Consider the following 25,390-nt stretch of genomic DNA (forward strand, 5'->3'; position numbering starts at 1 on the left):
TTCTCGAATGTAATTCATACGGTGTTAAACTTTGTTACGGCAGTACACCATCCCACTCTTTCAACAAATTCAATCACTTCTCCTCGACGATTCGATTCAATATCAAACTGATTAAACGAATCACGATCGGTGTGTGTATGTCGTTAAGAACACAAACTTACAGCATAGCATGACTCTGCAGTCGTATGAGTGACACATGCACCGATGATTGATGTTCCAACACCCATCAGGACAATATTGGCGGCGGGCGACTAAACGCAGATCTGCGGTTACAGGATTATTTTGATCACGATAAGGTATTGACTTGGCGTGGACTAAGCCCTGCAACCACACTGTGCATAGAAATCTTTAATTCGCGGCGCATTCGAAAATCAGATAAATTTAACTAAAATATTGCAACGTCGGGTGAAATAAGTTCTGGAGCCGGTGCCCCGGCGGGCGTAGAGAGGGTGTTGAGAAATTAGACGTGTGTAATTCAAAATGAACTTTCTCTATCTTGACATGGGCTCTAATACTCATTAGAATACAAGCACGGCAAGGCTCAGGTTGCAATGGAGATAGTTCCTTTCGATTTACGTACTTCAAATTGACTGCTGATGCACTTTCGAGATTGATGAATCGTTGCATGGAGGCGGGCGAGATTAAAGGAAATATCATTGTCACCCGTGACCGATTTTCGGGGCGATGAATACAATGCTCGGATTGCAGAATATTGCACCGGGCGAATTGGTGGGCTGCACGAGGTGATTGAACTATGAATTGTGAAGCGCTCTCGAGTTAGGACTAGGGATCATTAGAATATTACGAGTCAGTTCCAATTCTCCTTGTAATGCACCAGTTATGCAATTTTCAAACGAATCATCTAACGTTGAGCGGCTTCTAGGGGGTGTGCCCCCCGGCCGCTTCGCGGCCCAACCCCCAGAGGGCGCATCGCGCTCTCATAGGTCCGCGTCGACAAAAGAACGACAAAAAAAAATTAATATATTTTCATATCCGACTCTCATTTGGCCAAACTCCCTTTGGCTTGGAGCGATTGGACCAATAAGAATCGAATGAAAAAATCGCAATTTATTTCAAACTTCATGCAACGACTGAAACGAAACGGATCGGAGCGTTTCGTCGCTTTTGGATAGTCTGTAGCAAAGGAGTATAGAGCATACCTTCTATTCACTTACCCTATTGACAGATCAAGATTCAAAATTTCCCGCTTACTTCAAATTTTGCCCCCCTTTCTAAGTTTTCTGGTCTCCTCTAATATAAAAAAACCTGTGTCCTATTTTCAAATTCTGATTAAAGCGGGCTCATCGACGGACTTTCGCCTGTCGATTACCGCAAAAATCATGGAAATCGGCTCAATAGAACGCTCAAACGAACTATGACAAAAATTAAAAAATTACAATGTTTAAATGGAAGAATTCGCAACTTTACCATGTAATGTAAAAAAACCTGGGTCAAATTTTCAAAATCTGAATAAAGCGGGCTAATTTAAAGACGATTGTCTGTCGATAGCCGCAAAAATAAAAAAAATCGGCCCGGTAGAACGCTGGAACTAAGCGTTACCGGATACGCAAATTAAAGGTGCTGTCTCTTGTATCACTGAAAGACGACAAAAGTAGAAATTACTATACTCTCAGAAAGTTAGAGATTTTGTCGCCTTTTCTCATTTGTAATTTTTTTTTCTAAATCCGAATTTTTTTATACCTACATGTTAAAAAATTGCAAAAGTTGCCGCCCCCTATAGATTTGCCGCCATGGGCTGCAACCCACGTGGCCACCCCCTTAATTCGGCCCTGCAAAGGTATAGACAGTGAGGACATTAGCCGTATGGAGCGATCTTATTGGTTGAAATGCGTGGTTTTCATATAGGCTAAGGAAGAAAATGATTGAGTAACTATCGGGTCTCCCATGGGTTGTCGTTAGTTAGTCTATTCCGTACCACCTTAGTCCATTACAACAACCACCGGCTTCCACCAATAGGATCCCTCCATATCCCTTTTGTCTTCTTTGTCCATCGCTTTGCCTACCAATTTCAACAATCGGCCTGACAAGTGACACAAATCAGAGCGACGCGTGTATTGTACGAATACTTCCTTTATAAAGACTACACGCAGCCCATATTTCAGGGAGGACAGAGCAAGACATAAGTTTTCAGTGAATTTATTTACAAGACTTTAATGTGCTACAGTTTCGTCATTGCTCCAAAGGCCAAGGAAATCACACACTTTACTTGTGACCAGGCTTGTGCGATATTACAGTTTCTGTCGCATTTTATTTTATTTGGAAGACGAATGGTCTTTATTTGTGTTCCAAATTTCGTGGGATTCACCAATCTATTCTCTGAAAATGCCGCACGTTAAACGTCAAAAACGCCCGCCGGTGGTGCCGCAGGTTAAGTGGTGATTGCATGGACCGTCAAAACGCCTTCATTTGTGTGTGTATGCAACACGGACATCCATGGAGTTCGAATAGTTGCATCCAAGAGTTGAAATGAGTGTTCGTCTCATTCGACACTAATTAAGGACGCTTTGCTTGTTTCTCTTGTGTCGTACCTTGATTCAAGCGTCGCCGTGCGGATGAAATAAACTATTGGTGTAAGTCTGCTTCCTCTCTTCCAACTAGTCAACTTCAAAAAATATTTTTTCTTTTTTTTCCGTCGGGAAATGCATCTTTTTCTCTCTCGGACGTATTTCTGACAAACGGAGCTATTTGCATTGAGAAATGAGCCCTGAGACCCTTACAGTATGTGCATAACAGGGCTCACGTCATAATGCACATAGCTCCGTTTGGCAGAAGTACGTCGAATTATCAAACGAGTCGGATGTCTTCGGCGTCTATCTTCATTTGAACGGAAAAGACAGTGGACAGTGCTGCCATTTTACTTTATCAAAAGACTCCGAAATCATTCCGATTTCCGGAAGCATATTCCGATTTGCCGGATTTCCGAGAAAAATTCCGAAATACACCCGGATTTAGTCCCGAAGATCGTCAAATTTGATCAAAAAGTCCCTAAATTTGATCAAAATAATGGTCAAACTGGCGGAAAACCGCAAATTTCCAGGAAATTCCGGGAAAAATTCCGATTATTTGAATAGTTCCGAATTTCGGAATTAATTCCGGGAAATGGCAGCACTGGGAAAAGAACCCGGTCATATTTTGGAAGGAGGGCGAAATTAGTTCAATGGAGTATTAAGCTTCGTTATCCGCGCATTTTCCTCTGGCGAAAATTCAAGAGCGAGAATAAAAAAATTGTTTTGAATAAGGCGTTGAACTTTACATCTAACCTTGAGTCTTACGATGGAATAAAACTGAAACATCTTTGTATCAACTCGATTTTAATGAGACTTGGTTCCTTTCGGTTTAACGTGGTTCAACTGTCCTACCGCCTCGAGCAAAATTTCTTAACGACGGCCTGAAGTGGGTCGTATACTTTTTTGTTTCCGCTGCACTTTGAGCTTTCGACGACCTTGGAGGACTTTGATATCACTCTGGTGACAGCGTGATTGCCGTTGTTCGACTTTTTTTCTCCAATTGAATGAGTGCCTCTCACGGTATTAGATTCTCAACAATAGAACGTATTCATTCGGAAAATATAAGATTGATATTTACTGCATCTTTTGCAAAGGAAGTAATGGAACGGTTTGTTAGAAATTTTTAATAATTGAGAATGGATTTACGACTTTCGTTTTGGACGACAAAACGTATGAAATTCTATCTGATATCCTCGCGATTCATCGAAGATGCTACGACTCTGTGATTACTGAAAACTAAAATAAAAGAGTAGAATGAAATTTCATATTTTACTATTTTAACACTAATAAAAATTTGTAACACTATTAAACGAGAAAGCTTGTGCGGATTTCTTTGAAAATGTTAAGGAATTTGTTTCGTACCATGCAGAAAATTCATTGAAATTCGTACACAAATCCGCACAACCGTTTTCATGTAAAAAATTTAACATTTTTTAATTTAATTTTTAAAACGTCGCATAGCGCTTCCGATTCTTTGGCCGGAAGGTGACGATTTAGAGCCTCCTTAGGAGAGGAGCTGTTCCTCAATCACAATATAAATCTTTTAGAGCCTCCTGAGGAGAAGAGTGGCTCCTTAATCACAACATAAACCGTATAGAACCTCCTAAGGAGAAGAGCTGTTTCAGGCACACACTATGAATACGACCCTTCAAGCTTTGGATGATCCCGGAGTATCCTGATGGCATGATTGCCATTGTTTAACTTCTTTTCTGTCAATAGAATAAGTGAACGCGGGAGCAGCCGCGGCAGACGACGCAATGCGTCGTATTATGATGGCTGTCGAGAGATTCGTCTTGGAGCAAGTTTGACTTTATGTAACTTTCATCACACAACTCGCTCCTTCCCCGTCCGCGCGATATAGTCAGGCCCCGTTGTCCGATTGGGCTGAAAGAACCCGAATCTTGACATAGTAGAAGGTAGAGTCCCTTTATAATGAGAGTCGAGACAACACCCCCTCATGGAGTCACAAACGGGAATAAAGATTACAGAAATTGAACGTTTTTCGTAATCTGATCGGCCCATTCTCAAATTCCTTTCTCCGTTCCTTCTTTCATTCCGTTCGTTTCTTGCCGAACCCGTAACTCCCTGGTCCATTCCAGATTATAATCTTTGCAATCGGTGAAATCGTAATCTTAATTCCCGTTTGTGAAACTGTAAAGGCCTAAAATACGGGAAGCAATCAGACATGGATTCACATTGTCTTGACTCTCAGTCAGCCTTATCCACACAAAGATAGGTTTACGGAACTTAACTTTCGCGCAAAGTTCCGTGAACTTTTGCTAGTAGTGTTGACAGGGCTTTCCCAAAAAATGTGTTCAACACCAGTAAACGCGTCTTATGCACCCCTCCCCCGCTGGCACGTTCATTTGATGGTTTTCATTGATGTTTCAAAACGAATGAGAAGGGGGCTGGAAAGTAGGTAAATCCGGTCCTGTACCTTTGTCTATCAATTTCAACAATGAGCCCGCTGACTCCGAAATCATTTTGCGTGAAACTTCGTCGCCTATCTGACATGAGGGCGTAACTACACTCTGCAATGAACCATGTCTCCATACAATTCGATGCTTTTCCGGGCTCACTTTAATGTGTAGTTACGCCCTTATGTCAGCCAAGCGACGACTTGTCCTTTCCGTTTTCTTTCCCTATGCGATTAAGAGCTTTTTAAGTAAATCTCTATTTACTCAACGTTGTTCGACTCCAAGCCACGCGCCGCGCTGTCTGGCCGTTTAGAGCTTTTACTTGTATCAAGTTCGCGAAAGCTGAGATTGCGAGATTTTCGGAACGCACAAGAGTGGCGTGCCTTTGATGTTGATTTAATTCCTTTTAATTAAGCTTGCATAACCTCCATGTAATGTCTGCCATCCTGCCGTCCTCTAAATTTGAATGTGAGCCTCTTAGGACATTTGCAGTGATCGTAGTGAGCAATTAACATCAATGGTGGATCATTGGGCTATGGTTTTAGGTTAGTAATAAAATAAAGGAATATCTTTGAAATGTCTCAGTGGTGTGTGGTGTGTGGTGGGTTCAGTGGCATTCCAAGCTGAAGCGTTCACCATGAGCTAAGAGGGGGGTGTGCAGCATGGGACCCCCCCCCCCCTCTCCACCTTCTGAAGAGCAGACTCCTTGGCACATTTTTAAGACAGCCATCCTCTGAAACTCCTTTTTTACTCTATTTCACGGATAGAATCTGATAAAACGCCTGGAAAAGTGTGGAAAGACCTAGTAGGTCCTCACTCTTTAACGTTACTGTTTAAAAGTTTTTCTATACCTTTTTCACCCCTCCCTTTCATAGTTTTCTCATAGACGGGCATAACGCATTAGGCACATGGCACGACCCCATTGCCTTCATCACTCCTGGGTTGTGCCAAGTTGTGACCACTGTCTCGTCAAAAGTAAAAATTTCAAACACAAGTTAAGCTAATCTTTTGCAAGAGCCTTTCATTTTACCTCCAGAAAAGATGTATCTGTATCTCTCGAACCCGAGTCTTTGAGGTCCGGCTGGATAGTGACGTCACAAGTGGCTCGAAGAGTCAACCTCCTAATTCGAGAGCTGCTAATTACCATCGCAGCACGCTGTATCATACTCTAGCGAGCACACCAACGCCATTTTCCGCTTTGAGATCCCAGTGTTGCCAAGATAATTTCTCTCGAGCTCAGTCCATATACCTAATCGAGTTCACGAATAGACTGATTGGTAGGTACCTATTCGATTACTACCAAGAGAGAATGAACTGGTTGGATATCGATCGTATTACCACACTATGTGAGAGCGGCACAATTTAAAGGCGATATATTTACTCAAAGATGTAGCTACCATTCAATTAATGTATTGCGATTTTTGTGCCCATGCTTTCGTCCTATTGGATGAAACGCTAGTGAAAAACGATGGAATTTGTTTCCCTCAATTTGCGACTTATGTAAGACTTAAACATTAATTAGCTTGGGTTAAACGGCAAGGATCCAATTCATATTGGCAAAAAAGAGAGAGAGGCTTAACTAGCTATATTTTTCCCCGTTATAGAGCTGTTACGAAAATGTATAATATAGTTGAAATGAAAAGTACAGAGAGTTTCGTAAAATTGAAGATCCAGTGCGTTTTAGTTAGAACTCACTTCCTCCTATTACCACTAAAACTGATTGGAGATATATTTTGCTAAGTTTAAAAATTGATTGCGGCAAAAATTGATGTAAGGGAAATTGACTGACCACAGGCAAAGGCTCTCAACAATTGCAGACATTTTGCCAAGCATCACAGCTGTCTCCTTCGCACTCTGTGTCCCAAGAATACAAAAATCAGTTTCTAATTTTAGCCTTTACCGCTGAAATCTCAAAGCTCATTTTGGGTATCATAGATTCTGATAGAGAAATCTCTGTCAAAATGGCTCTGAAGATTATCATGGGACGTATTTATGCTAAAAAGAACGAAACGCATAGAGTTTGCGCGCAGCATAGTTTCTTTTAGCATAAATACGTCCAATGGGTCTCCATTGGGATTTCATGGGATCCGATTGGAACCCATGAGTCCTCATTGAGTGAATGGAGAGACCCATAAAACCCCTCTAGGCAGGAGAAGTGACCTAAGGGAACTCTCATCAGTGGGTCGATTATTGAAATTGATAGACAAAGCTATAGACAAAGAAGACGAAAGGGATTTGGAGGGATCTTTATTGGTGGAAGCGGGTGGTTGCAATGGACAAAGGACGTGGGTGATAGACTAACTAACGGCAACCCACGAGAGACCCGATGATTATTAGTCCATCATTTTCTCTCATAGTCTATAAGAGCCACCCGTTTCCACCTATAGGATCGCTTCTTACTCTGTATGTCTTCTTTGTCTATTGCTTTGCCTATCAATTTCAATAATCGGCCCGCAGGGTCTTCATGAGAACCGGGGACCGTTTTGATAGGCATACTGCTAGAACTTATGTCTCTTAGAATGTACGACACCTGTCGTGATATTAAAGAAATAGAGGATTTGCAGCTGTCTTAAATTGTGTGAATTTCATCTTTAAAATGATACTACTGGGAAAATTGAGTAAGAGGATATCCATGGTTTCTAAATTGAACACTTATTGGGGAAAATATGACAAAATAACCTAATCTGCTTAAATACATGCGTTTAAATGGAAAATGCCGCCAGATGACGTCATAAGGCAGCACTTTTAAATCTATTTTTCTCCAATGTCCCATGTCAGAGAGAAATTATGAAGAATACCGCGAACTCAGCTCATCAGGCACTCTCAGATAAAGCAATAAAATTTGTGTGTGCACTGAAAAAAATTCTCGGCGTTTTTACCAAGGTCCGTTGGTACCTTTACCATCTCACGTTTTTTACTAATTATTGGTAATTTTACCGAGACAGACTGGTAAGCTCACCTGAAAACTGGTATTTTTACCGTTTTTTTCCAGGTAAGAATACCACTTTTATTGGTAATCAATTCCCGGTAACTTTGCCATTTTATCTCGGTAATTCTACCACAATCGATACAAAATATTGGCGTTTTTACCAAGGTCCAGTAAAATTACCGAGATTTCTCGGTAAAATTACCAATTCCATAAATGGTAATTTTACTAAGAAAAAACTGGGATCAAATAGAACCCTGAATTCTTAGTAATTTTACTCTTTTCTCAGTAAATACACCGAGATTTTTTTTCAGTGTCCATTGCTGATTCCGAATGTCAGATTTCAGCAGCAGGACGTGGTGGTTTTTTTTAGAACTACCTACCTCTGAAGTTTCACCTATGTCATTAAAAATTTTTTTTTTAAAACCTCATTTTTTCACAGACTGCTCTCCTCGATAGAACGGCAGCACGGTCGAGGTTAGGTGGTTCGGCAAAATCGGTCGGCGCCGGACCGGAACGTTCCGTGTTGTAATTTGTGCAGTCAGGGGAACGGACCGAACTTCGAGACTCGGCGGTGTCAAGTCTGTTTTACCGGAATTCAGAGAAGATAATTGTGCTAGTCTTGTTTCATCTCCAGTGAAGGTTGACTGTACCTCCGAGGCGAGGAAAAGGAATTCTCACTTTCCCTTGAGGTGGGTCAATAGCACCATCGGGAACAGTGATCTAAACTCGCAGGCGCCGACGCGCCAAATGCGCCTGAAAAATGAAGGCTCTGCGCCAACGTGGCCCCTTAAAAGTGCCCCCCCCCCCCCAAAAAAAAAAGAAATCCTAATTTTTCTGTTTGGTGATTTTCCGAAAGTTACAAGCTATAGGTTGCCGAAGAAGGTCCTTGATTGGGTCCCTCCTGGGAGAAGACGCAGAGGGCGCCCGATGAAAGGTTGGAGGGAGGGTATTGAAGCGGAAATGTTACGGAGCTCAATGCCCCAAGATATGTGGTTTGAAAGAAAGCAGTGGAGGTTAGGAGTCGTAGAGCGCGAGGGAGTGCTGTAAAGCGACTTATATGTGTGTATGTATGTACAAGCTACAGCTACTAGTCCTGTAACCAAAACATCTTGCGTCTAACTTTTCACACAATGCGCCGTGAGATATAGGCAAAAAGTCAATTCGGCCCCTAAAAAATCTTCGATGGCCCCTAAAAATTGAGCTTGATGGGCGACATGTCTCCTAAAACTTTAAAGTGAGTTTCAAACACTGATCGGGAACGATTCGACTGCCGACCGATCACTTAATCTGAGTCTTGAGACATTTTTCATGAAAGAGAGGAGGGGGCTATTGGATATAATTTTGCAAAATTATCATTCATTCTGGAAGAAAGATCTGGAGGTGTCAATAGGTCGCAGTTGCGCTGGTCGCAGAATCGTGTTTTGATGCTGGGTTCTTGCAGATTAGCTAAAAACAATAAGACTTGTCCAAACCGCAACTTTCTACGTTCAATATTAACCGAGATATTGCCCTTTGAAAAGTCGGGTTTTTGACGTCATCTACCGTGGTGATGACAACCTTGGTTTCTTCCTCCATGTTTTCATCAGTTTCACGTTGAACAACCAGTGCAAATGTGCGTAACACCGAAGGAACTCGAAGCCTTGTAGGCGCTAATATGCGTTTTACGCCAACCGACGGACTGCACTGCTTTTGGCGCAATGCGAGAAGTATTCATGCAGCCTTGTAGGCGCTAACATGCGGTTCAAGCCGACTGCACTGCTTTTGGCGCGATGCGTGAGGTATCCCCACAATCTTGCAGGCGCTAATATGCGTTTAACGCCGGCCGCACTGTGTTTTGCGCGACTATTCGAACTCGCGGCAATGGCGATTGGGTGTCGCAGAGCCCGAAGCTGCGCTATTAAAGCTGTTGTTTTGTACGCATCATTTATTTTCGAACAAAAATTCACTTTCCCAAAATCGTTCAGAGAACTTTTAGAACTGAGGCGACGTCTGAGGTCAAATTTTTGACAGGTGTTGTACATTTTGAGAGCTATAAGTTCTGGCAGCATCCCTATTAAAGCAGTCTACAGATTCCCATGGAGACCCTGAGGAGGGTTCCCTTAGGTCACTCTGGCTGAACTAGAGGATTTTTGTTTCATTAAAAGGTTTCATTCATAAGTTTGCCCCTTCGATGATTAGGACAACAGTTCAAACCAGAAAATTCAACTCAATAATTGAAAAATTTATGGGTTGTCGAGCGTTTCTTTTGCCTTTTCGATATAAAATCATTTCAGGGGAATAATGTTAGTTGAGGAATTAATCTCATTTCAAACCGTTTTTTTCTGAGGTGGTGTTGGTCCGCGGGAGGAGGCTATGCCTCGGACCTTTCTTCAGACATTTTTCAAATGCTTAACGTTTTTTTTATTGTCTTATCAGAAGCTAACAACACAAATGTGCGACAAAAAATTTAACTTGACCAGTCATGGCAACACAGTAGTGTATTTATGCAGCACTTAAAATTAGCTCCAAAACCGCTCATGTCGTTTTACTCTCGCGTTTTTTGCTATTGTTGAAATCTGGTCGACAAACTGAGAGGTTTTGGGAGTTTTCGGCACTTTCTATGATTACACAACATCAATGATAACACGGGTGATGCTGATGAGGCGTTTTCATTTGGAAAAGCAATGACACTCCACTAATTAAAATTCACCGTGAAACTACGATTTCCGCTGCACCGTGAACATTGATTTTTTGGAGCACCGAATAATAGTGTTCCAAATTAGTTTTCCCCAGGAAATGCAATGAGAAACGCACCGGTGCTCTTTTACAATCTACCGGCGTGAAAGCACTTTTCCACACTCGATCGACGCCAAAAAGTGATAATTTTAATGAAATGTCATGTCAAGTCGGAGATATCGAGATTTTTATCAGTGCCGCAAAACAGCATCAAGAAAAACAGTTTCGCCTAAACCACAAGAAATAAAACGAAATTGGGAATTCTAACCGGAATCATTCCGATTGGATTACATTTTGCTATTGGGAACTACAGTATCTGGCCCATTTGTAAAAACACTTGTGTGAATAGGGAATCTTATGGTACATACGTTGTTCTTAAACTGAGCCATAAATTGTAGCTCCTCTTTGCAAAATGTAATCCGACTGCATTTCACTATGGGTTTCCTTTCATGGTTTATTTTTTCGCTGGAGAACTGTATGAAGCAACATTTTTCTTTGAAATATGTTCTTATCAATCTATTGGAGGACTCCACCAAAAGGAATTATTTTATTTAAAAAAAAATAGAAGGTTTTTCTTCGTTAAATTGCATTTATGTGTGCTAAAATAAACTATGTACAAAGTACTTAAATCAAGAAGGATTGTGAGGAATATTCACATGGCTTCGAATGATTAATTTCATTCGCACAAAGTTCCTGTTAGCATAAATCTGTCTTATTATTCCCGAACATATGATCGACCAGAGGTCGTTTTAATTCTTCACATTAAAATTTAGTGAGTGGCCTGATTTGATATGATTCTTAAAAATTTAAGATCTCCCTTTACCGTAAGTAAAATTTATACCGTCATTATTCAGTGCTACATAACTCACGCAATCAAATTGCCCTAATCGAGCAATCAAGTTTCCTAGAAGGTAGTCGTTACAGACAACATAGCATAAATGCAAGCAACATTAATACCGACAGCAAAAGCAAGACAGTAAGACTAACAAAAGAGGGTTTTAATCTCATAATTTAATTAATATTCAAATAACCTGTAATTTTAAAGTATATCCTCAGCGAATTTTGTCCAAACACAAAATGACATTTGCTCGCTTTACCACGTGCATCCATGGTTGACAAAATTCATGACAAATTAAAAGCTTCTTTTGCAAATTTGTACACAAATGTATCTTTTGGTCTTAAACGGTCGAACGACGCTGTAAACTTCTTTGGTTGCTGAATAAAGTTTACAAGTCTGACGGAATGATTCGTTGACCTGATTTTATTGCACTTTTAATAAGTTTTTTACGAGGTGACTTTTCAACGGAGGAGGTAGTAATGGTTGTCAGTGATTGATTTAAATTGACCTTTTTTTCGCATTATATACGATATAAAAAACGGGTTCCGAGTACAAAAAAATAATCGGTGTTGGTATCAAAACACACTTTCCGTAGAGCTCTCGATATTGTTCTGCTTTACTGTTCCGGAAAGTTCCTACCGAAAGGGGAAAACTTTGGTCCTAACCGTAAAGTTTGCGCCGAAAATAGCAACTTTCTGTGACTGTAATAGAAAAACTTTCGGAGTCTTGCTGAAAAAATATTTTGAAAACAATTTGGCGGAAAAAAGCTGGTGGTAGCTTTCTGCTTTATGTCCACCCACACTACGGTAGTATATTCCTACAAAATCCAAAAGTCAAATTTTGGAAAAAAGCACCGTAATGGGAGAAAGAACAGAATTGAATCGAAAGGGGAAGTGGTACTTTTATAAATTTTTCTTCCCAGAATGCTAAAAAAAACATGCAAAATTTTGCGAGTCTTCAATATTTTACTGATGATCTAAGCATTACACAAAAATCATAATTTGATTATTTGCTGACGAAATGTATACTTTCAGCAGGTAATTGTCAACTTGTTCAGTCAAAAAAAAAAGGAAGAAAAAAAAGAGAAAAGGGGCACACTATTGATTTTGCAGTAATATTAAGGTGTTGCAAATTCGCCAAATTCCTAGATAAGCTCTTCCTGACTAAGAAAGCATTAATTATTATTAATACTACAATGAGATGATCGATTGATTCTCCCGTATGAGGTGCCGAAGATAGAGGCAAAAAAATGATTTTAATATCTAAATCAGTCCGCTAGGTTAAAGACATCTCGACCAGCACCGGTATGCTGCCGTGTTAAAGAAAAACGCCGTATTAACCTTCAGGCGTTGCCAAGTTTCCTTCGATAAAAACCAAAATTACTAAGAAATTTGTGATTATTTTTTCCCAAAAATTTCAGACAGTATCGTACGCACTTTAATCTAAAATGTCTGCAAATGTCAAAGAAAAATGTGCATGAATGTCGTCAAAAATACATGTTTTATCAAGGGAAATCTGGCAACTCTCGAATGTTCATACGGCGTTTTTCCTTAGCACGGCGGTATGCGTGTCATGCAATATAGGGTCGAGCAGCACCAACAGCGATCTCTTCAAAAAACACTTGTCAAAAAAATCACGAAAAAAGAGAGAAAGAACAAACGCGATAAAACACCGTTGAACGATTTGAAGACAAATGCTTCGCAAGAAAAAATGGGGTCTCAGAATGTTAATTGGTTTGATATCATTAGCTTCATCCATCAGCTTACTCTCTCGGTCTTAATAAATGAGCCCTCACGGGTTTCTCGCTGTTTTTGGTAATCTAGTTCCAGCTCGCATCATTTGCGAACTACCTACACTTCTGCATTCCGGGACGCTTGCGCAATGCAACGCTTTGCAGATTAACTTCTTTTTCTGCCGATTTTTGGCACTTGTGGCGTATTTGTTCGGACCGGTTTCTCGCGAAGATTCGTCAAAGGCCAACCGGAACCGAAGGGTGCATTTTTTTTGCGAACACTGTTAAAAATCAATGATTTACTCTGAGTGAATAGCCGGCGCGAAAAACAAATCCAGCGCGAATTTCGCGCCGTACTCTGAGTGAATAGATCACAGCGTAATTATCACCAATGACGGATTAGTTGAGGTACCTTAAGTAGCCTGAATTCAGGGCCTCCTGGTACGAGCGCCGAATGGCAAAATGGTTGCGCACTCGTCAATCACCGCCGCGACTCGAGTTCAAATCAATGCTGCGGCACTTCCGTTTTACGTTTGCCTGGCAGATTTTCACTCCCGCCAAAGCGCGAAATTCGCGCCGGGTCCATGCACTCAGAGTAAGCGGTGGTCAAAATAGTAACTGAGCAACAAAATTTCGCGCCGGGATTTTCAACAGTGAAGTTCCATGGGATATGTTCATGCGGTTGTCCCTAGGATTCGACCTTTGGGATAACGACCTTAGTGCTGCACAAAGTACAAGAATTGCGAGACAAACCGGAAGGTTTCATGAATTTTCGCCTGAAAAATGTCACCTGAAAAAAATTTTCTGGTGCTTTCTCACCATTAGTTCAAAAACGCATTTTCATCAAAGACACTTGATTTGATGTAAAATTCTAAAAGAACTAGCCGTTCTGGGCGCGCTTCGCGCGCCCGTCACGCCTAGCCGGGGGCTACGCCCCCTGGACCCCCGGTCACTCGCTGCGCGAGTGACATTCGGCTCGCTTCGCGAGCCGATTTTGTAGTAGTTGCAAATTTTTTATCACTATATTTTGAAGATTTCATAGAAAACATTATGAAATTCTCATTCCACAATTAATTTGTAGAATAATAATGGCAGGGCAAGAAATAGACTATATCTTATGGACGGTTCCCACTTAGTAAAAACAGCCAACACCACGAGAAGGTGAGGAACCATTGTTAGCCACTTTTTTTTACTTTTCTGAAAAAATTTACTGAAATTTTAGTTGCGTCCCCTAAAAGGAAACACGGAGAAAAAAATTTTGTGCATGGAACCCGAAGCTGAGATCATATGAATCTCTGAAGTTTTCGGATCACGCATCCGAAAAGTTAAGGTCCATCTGCCGAAGTTCGGGTCAGACAATTGAAGTAGTTCGGTATATACCGAAGGTTTCAGGTCACACATCTGAAGTACTCGGTGCATACCGAAGTGTTTCAGATTTCTGACCCGAATTTCGGCAGCTGGACCTCAAGTTTTAAGAGATTCATATGATCTCAACGTCGGGTCCCATGCACAAAGTTTTTTCTCCGTGTGAGTATTAATATAAATTTCAACACAGTCAAACACAGTAGAGAACCAAGGAAATCACAGTAGAACAGAGAAAAAATACCGTCGAATAAATAAAGAAAACTATTATCGAAGAAATTCTAATTATTTGGAAAGTAATTCGCTGGCGTAGGTAATCAATGCGTAGCTGCGTAGGAGCATGAGCGAGATTTATCATCAACTGACCGCTGGCCGGTAAGTAGCTGGGTGGGCGAGCGACAATACGTAAGCGGTGGCATATGGTTCGATTGACAGAGGAGTGGGGAACGGTCAGACGTAGAGGAAAGGTTCAGGCTGAACCGTTCAGCACAGCGCAGCGTCAGTCACCGGGTGGGGAAGAGAGTCCGGGAGGGGACACTTCCCCTCGAGTGAAATAGAAAAAGGCAGAATCCTTCGAAGTTTATATTAATGATATACAATCTAACTTTCCATCTGAAAACATACGAGGTAAACAAAAAGACTCTGGACTATCCGAGGACAATAATTGACAACAATTTCTAGCTGCAGAGCTATAAAGGTTGGATTTTTTTTTTTTAAATTAATTTAAATGATATATTCACTTCTTTTTCAATTGAATTGAGTGAAACATATTTTTAGGAGAAGTAGATGACAATGTGTTTTAGTCAATTTTTAGGTGAACCTCCATAATGATTTTTGGCGAAAAGGCTAAGGTAAAAAAATATTTCATGACTTGTCCGAAACTTAGTTTTCGCCCTGATTTAAATACCAAGTGAGGGATCAATTTTCTGAGAGACTTAAACGCAGGATAAAAAAATAAATCAATGAAACTTTAATGCCGTTTTACTTGAATATAGACCATTAGACAGGCGAGAAACAAAGCCCTGCGTGAAATGTCCAAAGTTCCGTTGAAGTCAGTCATACAGCAGATTTTCTCTGAAAGTCTATTCTTCATCAACATTGTGTTCCTCTCCTTCTCCAATCTTCCTCTTTCTTAGTTCGGCAGTATACTAGTATTTTAGCAATTGATCATTCCAGTGCTCCCATCCCATTTCCCGGAACTAATTCCGAATTCCGGACCTTATGAGATTTTCCTGAATTTTTCCCGGAACTTTTGAAATTCCCGAAATGTTCCAGATCTTTCGCATTTTCCGGAACTTTCTTGGAACTTTTGAAAAAAGCTAAAAGGAATCCCGGAACTTTTGACGGTCATAGAGTGGGAGAAGTTAGTACAGAAAAGTTCCGATTCCCGGAACTTTTGACGGACATCGGAATGGAGCACTGGATTATTCTGCGAGTAGAAGTGCGCATGTTAGCGACAGTGTTGGAAGTTGATCCGCAAAGTTACGGCGCAGTTGACAGATATGATGATCTGAATAAGTCTCCAAGTGAAATCTTCTCCTAGAAAGTTTGATGAATAATACATGGGCAACGTATGCATTGGATGCAGTAAAATACACGCGCACCAGCGCCAAAAAAAGGGATGTAAGAGTTCTGTTGAGTTACGACTCGTTGCGGACACAGCACCAACTTGCATCCATTATTCTGTGAGTCAGAATATATAATATGGAAAATAATTGAAACCGCATCCAATTACGAGTTACAACCGGTGCCCTTAGAAACTATGATCTACATGCATTGAATAATTACTAAAATCTTATACCTACGTGATCTATAGGGCCGATTTTCATGATTTTTGCTACTAGCGGCAGGACCTCTAGATGAGGCAGATACTTTAAGTTTTTGAGATACGTCCCAAAAAATGCCTTGAAGCGTCTTCTCGGGGCTTCGGGCTGATTATTAAAATCGGTATACAAAGCGATGGATAAAAGAACACGAAGGAAAAGTAGGAGCGATTCCATTGGTTGAAACGGGTGGTTGTCTTGTTATCGACTAGGGCGGAAAATGATGGACTAACTATGCGTCTACTTGTGGGACTGGGACACCCTTCGTGAGTCTATTGCACTCTTTCTTTGTCCATTGCAACCACCCGCTTCCACCAATTGGGTCCCTCCATTTTTCCTTTGTCTTTCTTTGTCTATCGCTTTGTCTATCAACTTCGATAATCAGTCCAATGGAACGTGTAGCGGTTACAGAGTATCCCTCTGGTACTAATATGAGTGTCATGTTCTTCTAGTCATCCATTCACAACACTGGCCTTATTTCATCACATTAGCTAAATGGAGGTTCGTAGCCAATGTGTTGCCAAGAAAAAAATTATAACCGCTCCGAATATGGCAACCCTGTTAACTCGGTAATACAACGCTGCCAGGCGCTGTTAAGATTGATTTGGTTCCTACATCATAATGTCGCATCCGTTGAATCTATTTCCATCACTCCTGCAACCGGTTTGACTCCGATTGCTGCACTTGAAAGTGAGTTAAAACGTTCGCCAGATTGTTAGGAAAAAGGGATTTGTTTCATCGATTTGAACGGAGGGATTGCGTGTGTGTAGGCAACAGGCACTGCTTCTCACCATACGAGGGCCATGCCAAGACGCAGTCTTGGAACAAATTGCAGCGACAGCCCCGTGCAAACAAAGTTAGTTGGAACTTTTAAGGCAGCTTCGAAGCGTCACCTTATCAAACCAGTTGCTGTGGCGTTGTTTTCATTAAGGATGTCTTCATCATATTTGTTTGAAAAATGGATTTGGTTCTTTGTGATGTCATTCACAATCGTCTTTCAAACTGAAAATCTGAACCAGCAATGTCACTTAAAAAAGTTATACATTTGCAATAATAAACATTGTAGCTTGGAATCTTGACCCTATGCCCTTAGGAGCTTAAGAGAGTGATTTGGATAAATGACTGGAAACCGATGATTCTGGCTCACAATCGGTTTTGTTTATTGCGCTCAATAATTTCAGTTTCCTCCTGAAAACCCTTTAAACCTGACTATCACAATTTATAGATTTTCTTCTGCTTTTTACTGACTTATAATCAACTTTAAGAATCAATTTTCCTCCATCTATATTATACAGCTACAAGCAAAATCTTGGAAGTACTATTTCTGACGAACTGCCGAACCGATAAGGATGATCTTTACATGTATGTCATCTGTAGTAGATGAAGATGTGCAAACAATTATGAAACCCCGAACTTTTAATGTTGTAGAGCTTTTAAAGCTCATGTCACTTAAGTCCAATGTTAATAGCGTGAGAGATATGTCGTTTCCGCTTGAAACGTCAAGGTGTGGGATTCTACCTGAGTGACACCGACCGCTGCTGGTCAGCACCAAACAGTGTGACCACTGTTTGGCGTAATGCGTGAAGTACTCATGCAGTCTTGTAGGCGCTATGTGTTTCATGCCGACCGCCGCGCCGTTCCAGGTCAAATGGCGTGTTTGGTTTTTCTCTTAACTCGACTAGTTAAAAGTGTTGTCTCTTGTATCACCGAAAGACGACAAAATTAGAAATTACTATACTTTTACTCTCAGGAAATGAGAGATTTTGTCGCCTTTTCTCGTTTGTAATTTATTTTCTGAATTCGATTGTTTTCTCTCATTTTTTGATACCTACATTCAAAAAGATTGCAAAATTTGCCGCCCCCCAAATTTTGCCGCCATGGGCCGCGGCCCATGTGGCCACCCCTTTAATCCGGCCCTGCTGGAGGCACCTTGGAGAGCCTGAACCATGAAAATCTAAACCCCTTGTAATATCATTCGTGGAAAACTAGGAAAGGCCCCGGCCCTTTTTAACAATACGACCATTATAAGAAAAACAGACTATTGACTTTTGAAAATTCGTCCAATAGCTTTCTTCTTCTTCTTCTTTTTTCTTAAAAAAAAGCCTGAGACACGCGGATAGTTTGAACCGCGGATATTCGGGCCCTCTTTACGCCCACCAAATAATTATCAGTGCTTCCTTCCATGTGTTTCAGTTCCCTCAATACATGAAAATACACGGCTATGTATGTTCTATTTTTCATTTTGTTCGCAGGGGATTCTCGAGCAAAGATGGCGGCCAATAAGATGAACAACAAGTTGGATTATTTCAAAATGCTCGATTACACGCCACCGGTTCTTCCCAAGGAACTGGAAGCGTTCCCGGACAGAGTGGCAGAAGTTTACGTTGGCAAAACTATTTTCATAACGGGTGGCAGTGGGTTTCTGGGTCGGGTGCTCATCGAGAAAATCCTGCGGAAAAGCCCCGATGTCAAACACATTTACATGCTCCTCAGGCCCAAGAAAGGCAAGGACCCCAGACAGAGGGTCGAAGAGCTTTTCAACTCTCCGGTAAGTTCTCATTGAATTCTCTTCTTTACATAATTTTAGGGCTCATTTTTTCTCTGTTTTGTTCTCAGCAAGTAATGAAGAAATATCGATTTATCGAGCAAATGCTGCTAAAATACGAGTTTTGCTTTTCACTCTTTGTAAAAATAGAGATGCAACAGGGTAGACAGTTTTTCACCGATATAGACTGCTGAGATATGCTTCTACACTGTTGCATTGCTGTTTTTACATAAGAAAGAAAAGTAAAACTCGCATTTTGGCAAAATTTGTTTGGTATATCGACGTTTGTTTACTTCCTGGGAGCATCATTTGATTACCAAACACAGACAGCTAAAAATTCGGAATAGAGGGTTCAACCCATGGGTCAGGTCTGTCAAGAACTGACCTCTTCGCTTAGCAGAGCCTTTGAGTTTGTTAAATCGAAGACCTAGTTTAACAAACCGAAGTCTCGGTTTCACATAACTGTAAAACTTCGGTCGGTATGAGGCATGTTCCACATAAATAAAACATTTTCGGTTAGTTGAACAGAATCTTCGGTTTTTCGGTCGACATAAGGCATATTTCACATAAATCAAAGTTTTTCGGTTAGTTGAACAGAATCTTCGGTTCTTGAAAGAACCTCCGGTTCATGAACCGAGGATAGGTCTCGTTAACCGAAGATTGGTCTCGTTAACCGAAGATCGGTCTTGTTAACCGAGGATCGGCCATGTTAACCGAGGAGCGGTCTTGTTAACCGAGGATCGGTCTTGTTAACCGAGGATCGATCTTGTTAACAGAAGATCAGTCTTGTTATAACCAGAATCGGTCTTGTTAACCGAAGATTGGTCCCTTTAACCGAAGAGGTCGGTTTGTGCGATTGAGGGTTTAATTATTTGACCCGAGAATCGCCCGATGAACTTATCTGTCTCGTGTAACCAAGGGGTTCTTGCCCCGTGGCAGTCGCAATCAGCATAATGCAGGTGGATTTAACGGCCGATCATCGGGTGAAATGAATCAATTGATTCTTAAACGATTCATTCAATTTTATGAACAGCTGTCGCGAGCCAGGCGCGTGGCACCATGAATTGTCGTGGATCGCGAGGGCGCACGGTGGCTCAGTTCGTGAGGAGAATCAGCGAAGCGGTAATCTACATGTTAAGAGTATTTCTACTGCTGATATCATTCTTGAAGTCTTGATGTCTGATTTCTCAGAAAGTAATCAACGTATTAAAAACATGTAAGGTATAAAAAGTGATCATTTTTAATCACCTAAGGAAAATGAGCTAAAAGCGTACTGATGAGTGTCCTAAAATCAGCAGAGTGCTCAAATGATTAGAGTACACTGGAAAAAAAAAACTGATCTAGAGTCCAGATCTTAAAAACATCGACATGAAAAAGTATTCTTGATTCAATCAGAATCTAGCTTAAATCAAGAACCAAGCCTCTTAATTTAAGCGGATTTCGTTTTGATTCAAGAAAAAATCCGATTGAATCAAGAGTATTTTTTCTTGTCAATATTTTCAAGAGTCTAGACTCTAGATCCAATTTGTTTTTTTTCCAGTGTAGAATTTTTATACTGATATACTGACTGAAAATGTGTAGGCCTACGGCTTGTCAGTGAGAAGATATGATTTTGAATAGCGGCTTGGCGTGCTTTGTGATATATCGATAGATCTGCCAGCTAAGTCATTATTCCTTAACCAATTGAAAATGAAACTCAAAAATAAAGCCCATTATAGTCTAAAAGAATTTTTCGAAGAACCTGTACTCGTATAATTTCATTTTGCTTAAATTGTTGTATAAATTGTAAATTTGACTTGTGCCAGAGCTTTTTACTATAGGCTGTATGCATCAATAAATTCTATCTATCTATAAACCTATTATATGGAAAAGGACCTATAAGCAGGGTGCTCGCAGCGAACACACTGAAAAAAAATTCTCGGCGTTTTTACCAAGGTCCGTTGGTACCTTTACCATCTCACTTTTTTCACCAATTATTGGTAATTTTACCAAGACAGACTGGTAGGTTTACCTAAAAACCGGTATTTTTACTGTTTTTTTTTTCAGGTAAGAATACCACTTTTATTGGTAATCGATTCCCGGTAACTTTGCCATTTTATCTCGGTGATTCTACCACAGTCGACAAAAAATATTGGCGTTTTTACCAAGGTCCAGTAAAATTACCAAGAAAGTTCAATAATTTTACCGAGATTTCTCGGTAAAATTACCAATTCCATAGATGGTAATTTTACCAAGAAAAAACTGGGATCAAATAGAACCCTGAATTCTTGGTAATTTTACCCTTTTCTTAGTAAATACTCCGAGATTTTTTTCTCAGTGCATCTTAATAATCGATTCTTTGTGAATTGGAGAATGCAGTTTTTGATCCTCAGCGCCTCAAGTACTTTTCCCTTAAACCAGCAACTAAGAATTTGGTGGTCGAAAAATTGATTCTGAGCCACTGTGCGGCAGTCGACCATAATCCGTTCCGATATTTCCGATTTCACGCGTGTCACGAATCCATTGACGGCTTTGAGTATTGCCACGCGAGCTCCTCATTCAATCCCTCTTTCCTTTTCCTCATGATCTTCAGTAGCGAGGCGGGAATGATCGATTATCGATATTTCCTCATTTGACGCTATTCTAAAGAATCGATTATTCAGCTGTCCGTTGTGAACACCATGTTTATCGATCCTTTTCCATTGGTTTATGAGACAGGTCAATCGATATATGGCAACGCGTATGATGATCTTCCTGTAAACGCTAAACGAGAACAACTTAGAAGCAGCGGGGCGATTATTGAAATGTTTTGTTTGTCGGATCGACATAGATGACATAGGTTAAAAGGCGGAGCGTGATTGGTCGGCTATGTCTTATCGCTGCTTTGTCGTGCCTTTGTCAGGTGGAATGATCGACATACTGTCGGAAACTTAAGAGGTGCCGTTAGCTTGTCGATCATTCCACCTGACAAAGGCACGTTAAAGCAGCGATAAGACATAGCCGACCAATCACGCTCCGCGATTTAACCTATGTCATCTATGTCGATCCGACAAATAAAAAATTTCAATAATCGCCCCGCTGGTCTTGAAATCCGCTACTTAATCCGCAAGAGGGTACCTGTAAGTCCTCTGTCGCGCCCGTCACAGAACCATATTTTGACGTTCATCTTCGATCAGTGAATAAATAATATATTCGCACATGTGATGAGTTTCTGTGAGATGGTTCACGTCGGCCAAATCGTCCGTGTATACCATTATTTCGCGAATTACTGTTTTTGGAAACGCAACGACCATCAAAAAGCATGTTTCAAAAACTTAAAAAAGAAAAACTAGTGAAAATTTTACTTTTCGAGATTCTTTTTGAATATTTACTATAGTAGAATGTACGTAAAAAAGGTTTTTTTCTTCCTTTTGTTTTTAAAAAAAAATGAGCAGATCAATCAAAGTTTTTTAACATTTTTTGAAGATTTCATGTTTTTTAACATTTTTTGAAGATTTCATGTTTTTTAACAGTTTTTGAAGATTTTATGTTAAAAAACTACAGTTGACCTTATTCGGCTGATTTGGCTGACGTGAACCATCTCACAGAAACTTATCGCACGTAAGATTTTATGCTTTTTTTAAAAATTTTTGAAGATTTTATGTCAAGAAACTACAGTTGATCGTTGGAGAATTTTTTGTAAAATTGTTTTCCACTCTGTTTTTTGTCTTTCTAAATACTAACTCTTGGAAATTGTTCATGAAAAAATATATAATCTAATGGAGCCCAGGGCCCAGGTAATAGTGGAGATGGTACGATTGCGAATAACTGTATGAAGATAAGGCTCCTTTATTTCAGCTTAAATCATAAGGTATGATGTCATTTTCAACGTACTTACAATCGTTGACTTTTTCTCGGATAACTGTTTAGAGGCACGCTGGTAAATCCCCACAAATAATGGATATCAGTTCTCATCGAATTAATACTACAGTATAAGGTCACGGACGTGCTAGAATAACCTTGCTTGAACCTTGCATTCCCAATTTCGTCAATAAATGTCCGTGTGAACAAGAGAAGAACTCCATATCAGGATAAAAGTGGCAAATGTGCCCACCATTACATGCACCGACAATAATGAGCTATTGTTAATGAACGCAAGATGAACACGGTAGTATAATTGCTGCCTGCACTTGTGCGGCGGAAAATTAAACTAATCGGCTCCAGAAATCATAGACTTTGGGACTGGATCCGATATCACGATCACCGCAAGGTCAAGGTAATATACCCTTGACCTCACTGATTATGATACAATGTAATATTTCAATGGTTCAAATTAATTTTTAAGTCTTGTTTATCACATTTTTCAAGTCTTAGTGAAATGATACTGATTTAAGGTTTTAATTTTATTGAATTTTAGGTATCTCAATCTTCCCCTATAATGAAAACCATGGGAGTAACTTGTAGACATAAAGTGTTTCGGGGGAGAGGGGGAGTTCCGCGAAGCGGCCAGAGTGCGTAGCCCCTGGTATACACAAAGTTATCTCTAATTTAAGTTTTAGTGCTTTTAATACTTCTTTTTATAATCAGAGTAAATGGTACAGTTGGCTGACACATATTTTGAGCTTTACAACTCTTATACGATTAAATTAAATTACATTTTTAATTTATTACCACGAGTACTAGATCCAGTTTTTTTTTTTTTTTTTTTTTTTTTTTTTTTTTTTTTTTACATTTTATGAGCAAATATTTCCAGAGATACAGTGCAAAGATGCGCTAACTTACTCTTCAGTATTACGTTGAACATCAATTACCGCCTTGGACCAGGTCATCATTGAATTTGAAATTCACATTTATACTGACTATTACCTCATCGGTTAAATTGTAGTAATATTGAGCAGAGGAAAAAAACAGTGAAGATACGGCGTTTGACCGTTAGGGCACTTAACATGAAGTTTCGATCCGCTTAAGGTAAACGAAATAATATGATCGTAGCAAGGATATCGATGTCTTGAAAGAATACAAATCATAGGTACATCTCTAATAATGTTGTTGACCTCTCGTTTCTTTGCAGCTTTACTGAAGAATACAAGGAACTTTAAACCTCTTTTCCCCGGTTGGGTTTTGATAAGTCTCGGCTCTCCTCTGTCAAACACGGTCCGAATAATCATTTTCTTTGAGTTTTATTCCGATTTTAAAAAGATTAGTTTTTGTGTGAGTGTCTTCCTCATTACTAACTAGAGACGCACTTTTACCGATAAACTTCACTTGAAGGCTGTGCACCTTGTCATCATTTATAACCAAGCTAATCAGGTAAAGTTCCTCTACAAGGCGGTGCTTGGATGAGTAAAAGGACTCTAATTGTCGCTATTATAGCTTGTTTCGAAGAATTCGGTCCATCATTCACACGACAAGGTTGTAGCGGTAAAGGCGTTTGACTCAGCAAAAATCTCTGGATGATGTAAAATAGTGCTGGGGCAGTTTGAATATAATGTTCCTTCTCACTTGGCCGGTTTCTCTGCTTTCCAAGAGCTGCTTGCTAAGGAGAAACGCCGTATGAACATTCGAGAGTTGCCAAATCTCCTCCCAGAAAATAGTTATTTTTGAAGAAAGTTCTGAATATTTTTCCTTGAAACTTTAGGTGAATTTGCGAACAAAATTATCCGAAAAATTGAAGGACACATATTTACAATTTTCCCAGTAAATTCGGTTTTTATCGGAGGAAATTTGGCAACGCCTGAGGTCTCATACGGCGTTCTTCTATAGCACGGCAGTACTGACGTAATCGTCAGAAAGAAAGGGTATTAGGTCGTCAGAGGGTTGTTCATGTCTCTCTTCTCCTTTTTGTCTCGTTTCGCCACGGACTAACCGGTCGATAATATTAAATAATATGAAAAGAAGATAAGGTGGATTTGATCATACTCGGGGACCAGACTCGATCGTAGCATTTACCATATTATGGCAAGTATCACCATAGTTCCAGCTTGTTTTCACTAAATAGTATCAAGGTGTAAAAAATAAAGTAGACTCATGGTGGATGTTACCACACTTTTCTTTCCAGTGAAAGGGATTTTCAAATTTTGCCACCCTTCCTGTGCTAGTATTCAGTGGCGTGGCGTGAATGATCGATTATCGATAGTTCTCCACCTGAAGCTATGGTGAGGAATCGATTATTAAGGCACTCGTTGCAAACACCCTGTTTATCGATCCTTTTCCATAGCTTTAAATAGTAGACTAATCGATATAGCAAAGCACACCACGCCGCTGCTAATACTGTAGGTTTTCCAAGAGGTGAAAACTCTAGACTTGCAGCTCTGCATTGGACGATCTTTGACTCAAACGTACACAAGGCCACACCGTGACGGAATGGCCAAGTTTAATTGGCCATTAAAACCCATGACGCAGTCCCCTTCCTCGCCACATGGGCGGAAGAGCCGGCTGGGAAACTCAACTTCAAACTCGAGGTTCAATTGAGGCTTGATTTTTTTCCACTCGAAAGTAGGATATCTCATCATTGAAAAAAGAAGTATGGTACCATTTACTATG

General features: G+C 40.3%; 1 protein-coding gene across 1 annotated transcript in view; it reads left to right on the top strand.

Annotated features, from left to right (window-relative positions):
- The window catches only part of LOC109042340 (putative fatty acyl-CoA reductase CG5065), a 68,621-nt gene that overhangs the window by 11,146 nt on the left and 32,085 nt on the right, over positions 1-25,390 (top strand). Inside the window, 1 exon segment of the mRNA XM_019059024.2 lies at positions 18,597-18,892. Coding sequence (XP_018914569.2) covers positions 18,614-18,892 — 279 coding nt within the window. The 5' untranslated portion in view covers positions 18,597-18,613.

The sequence above is a fragment of the Bemisia tabaci genome, unplaced genomic scaffold (genome assembly GCF_918797505.1).
Source record: "Bemisia tabaci unplaced genomic scaffold, PGI_BMITA_v3".
NCBI lineage: Eukaryota > Metazoa > Arthropoda > Insecta > Hemiptera > Aleyrodidae > Bemisia > Bemisia tabaci.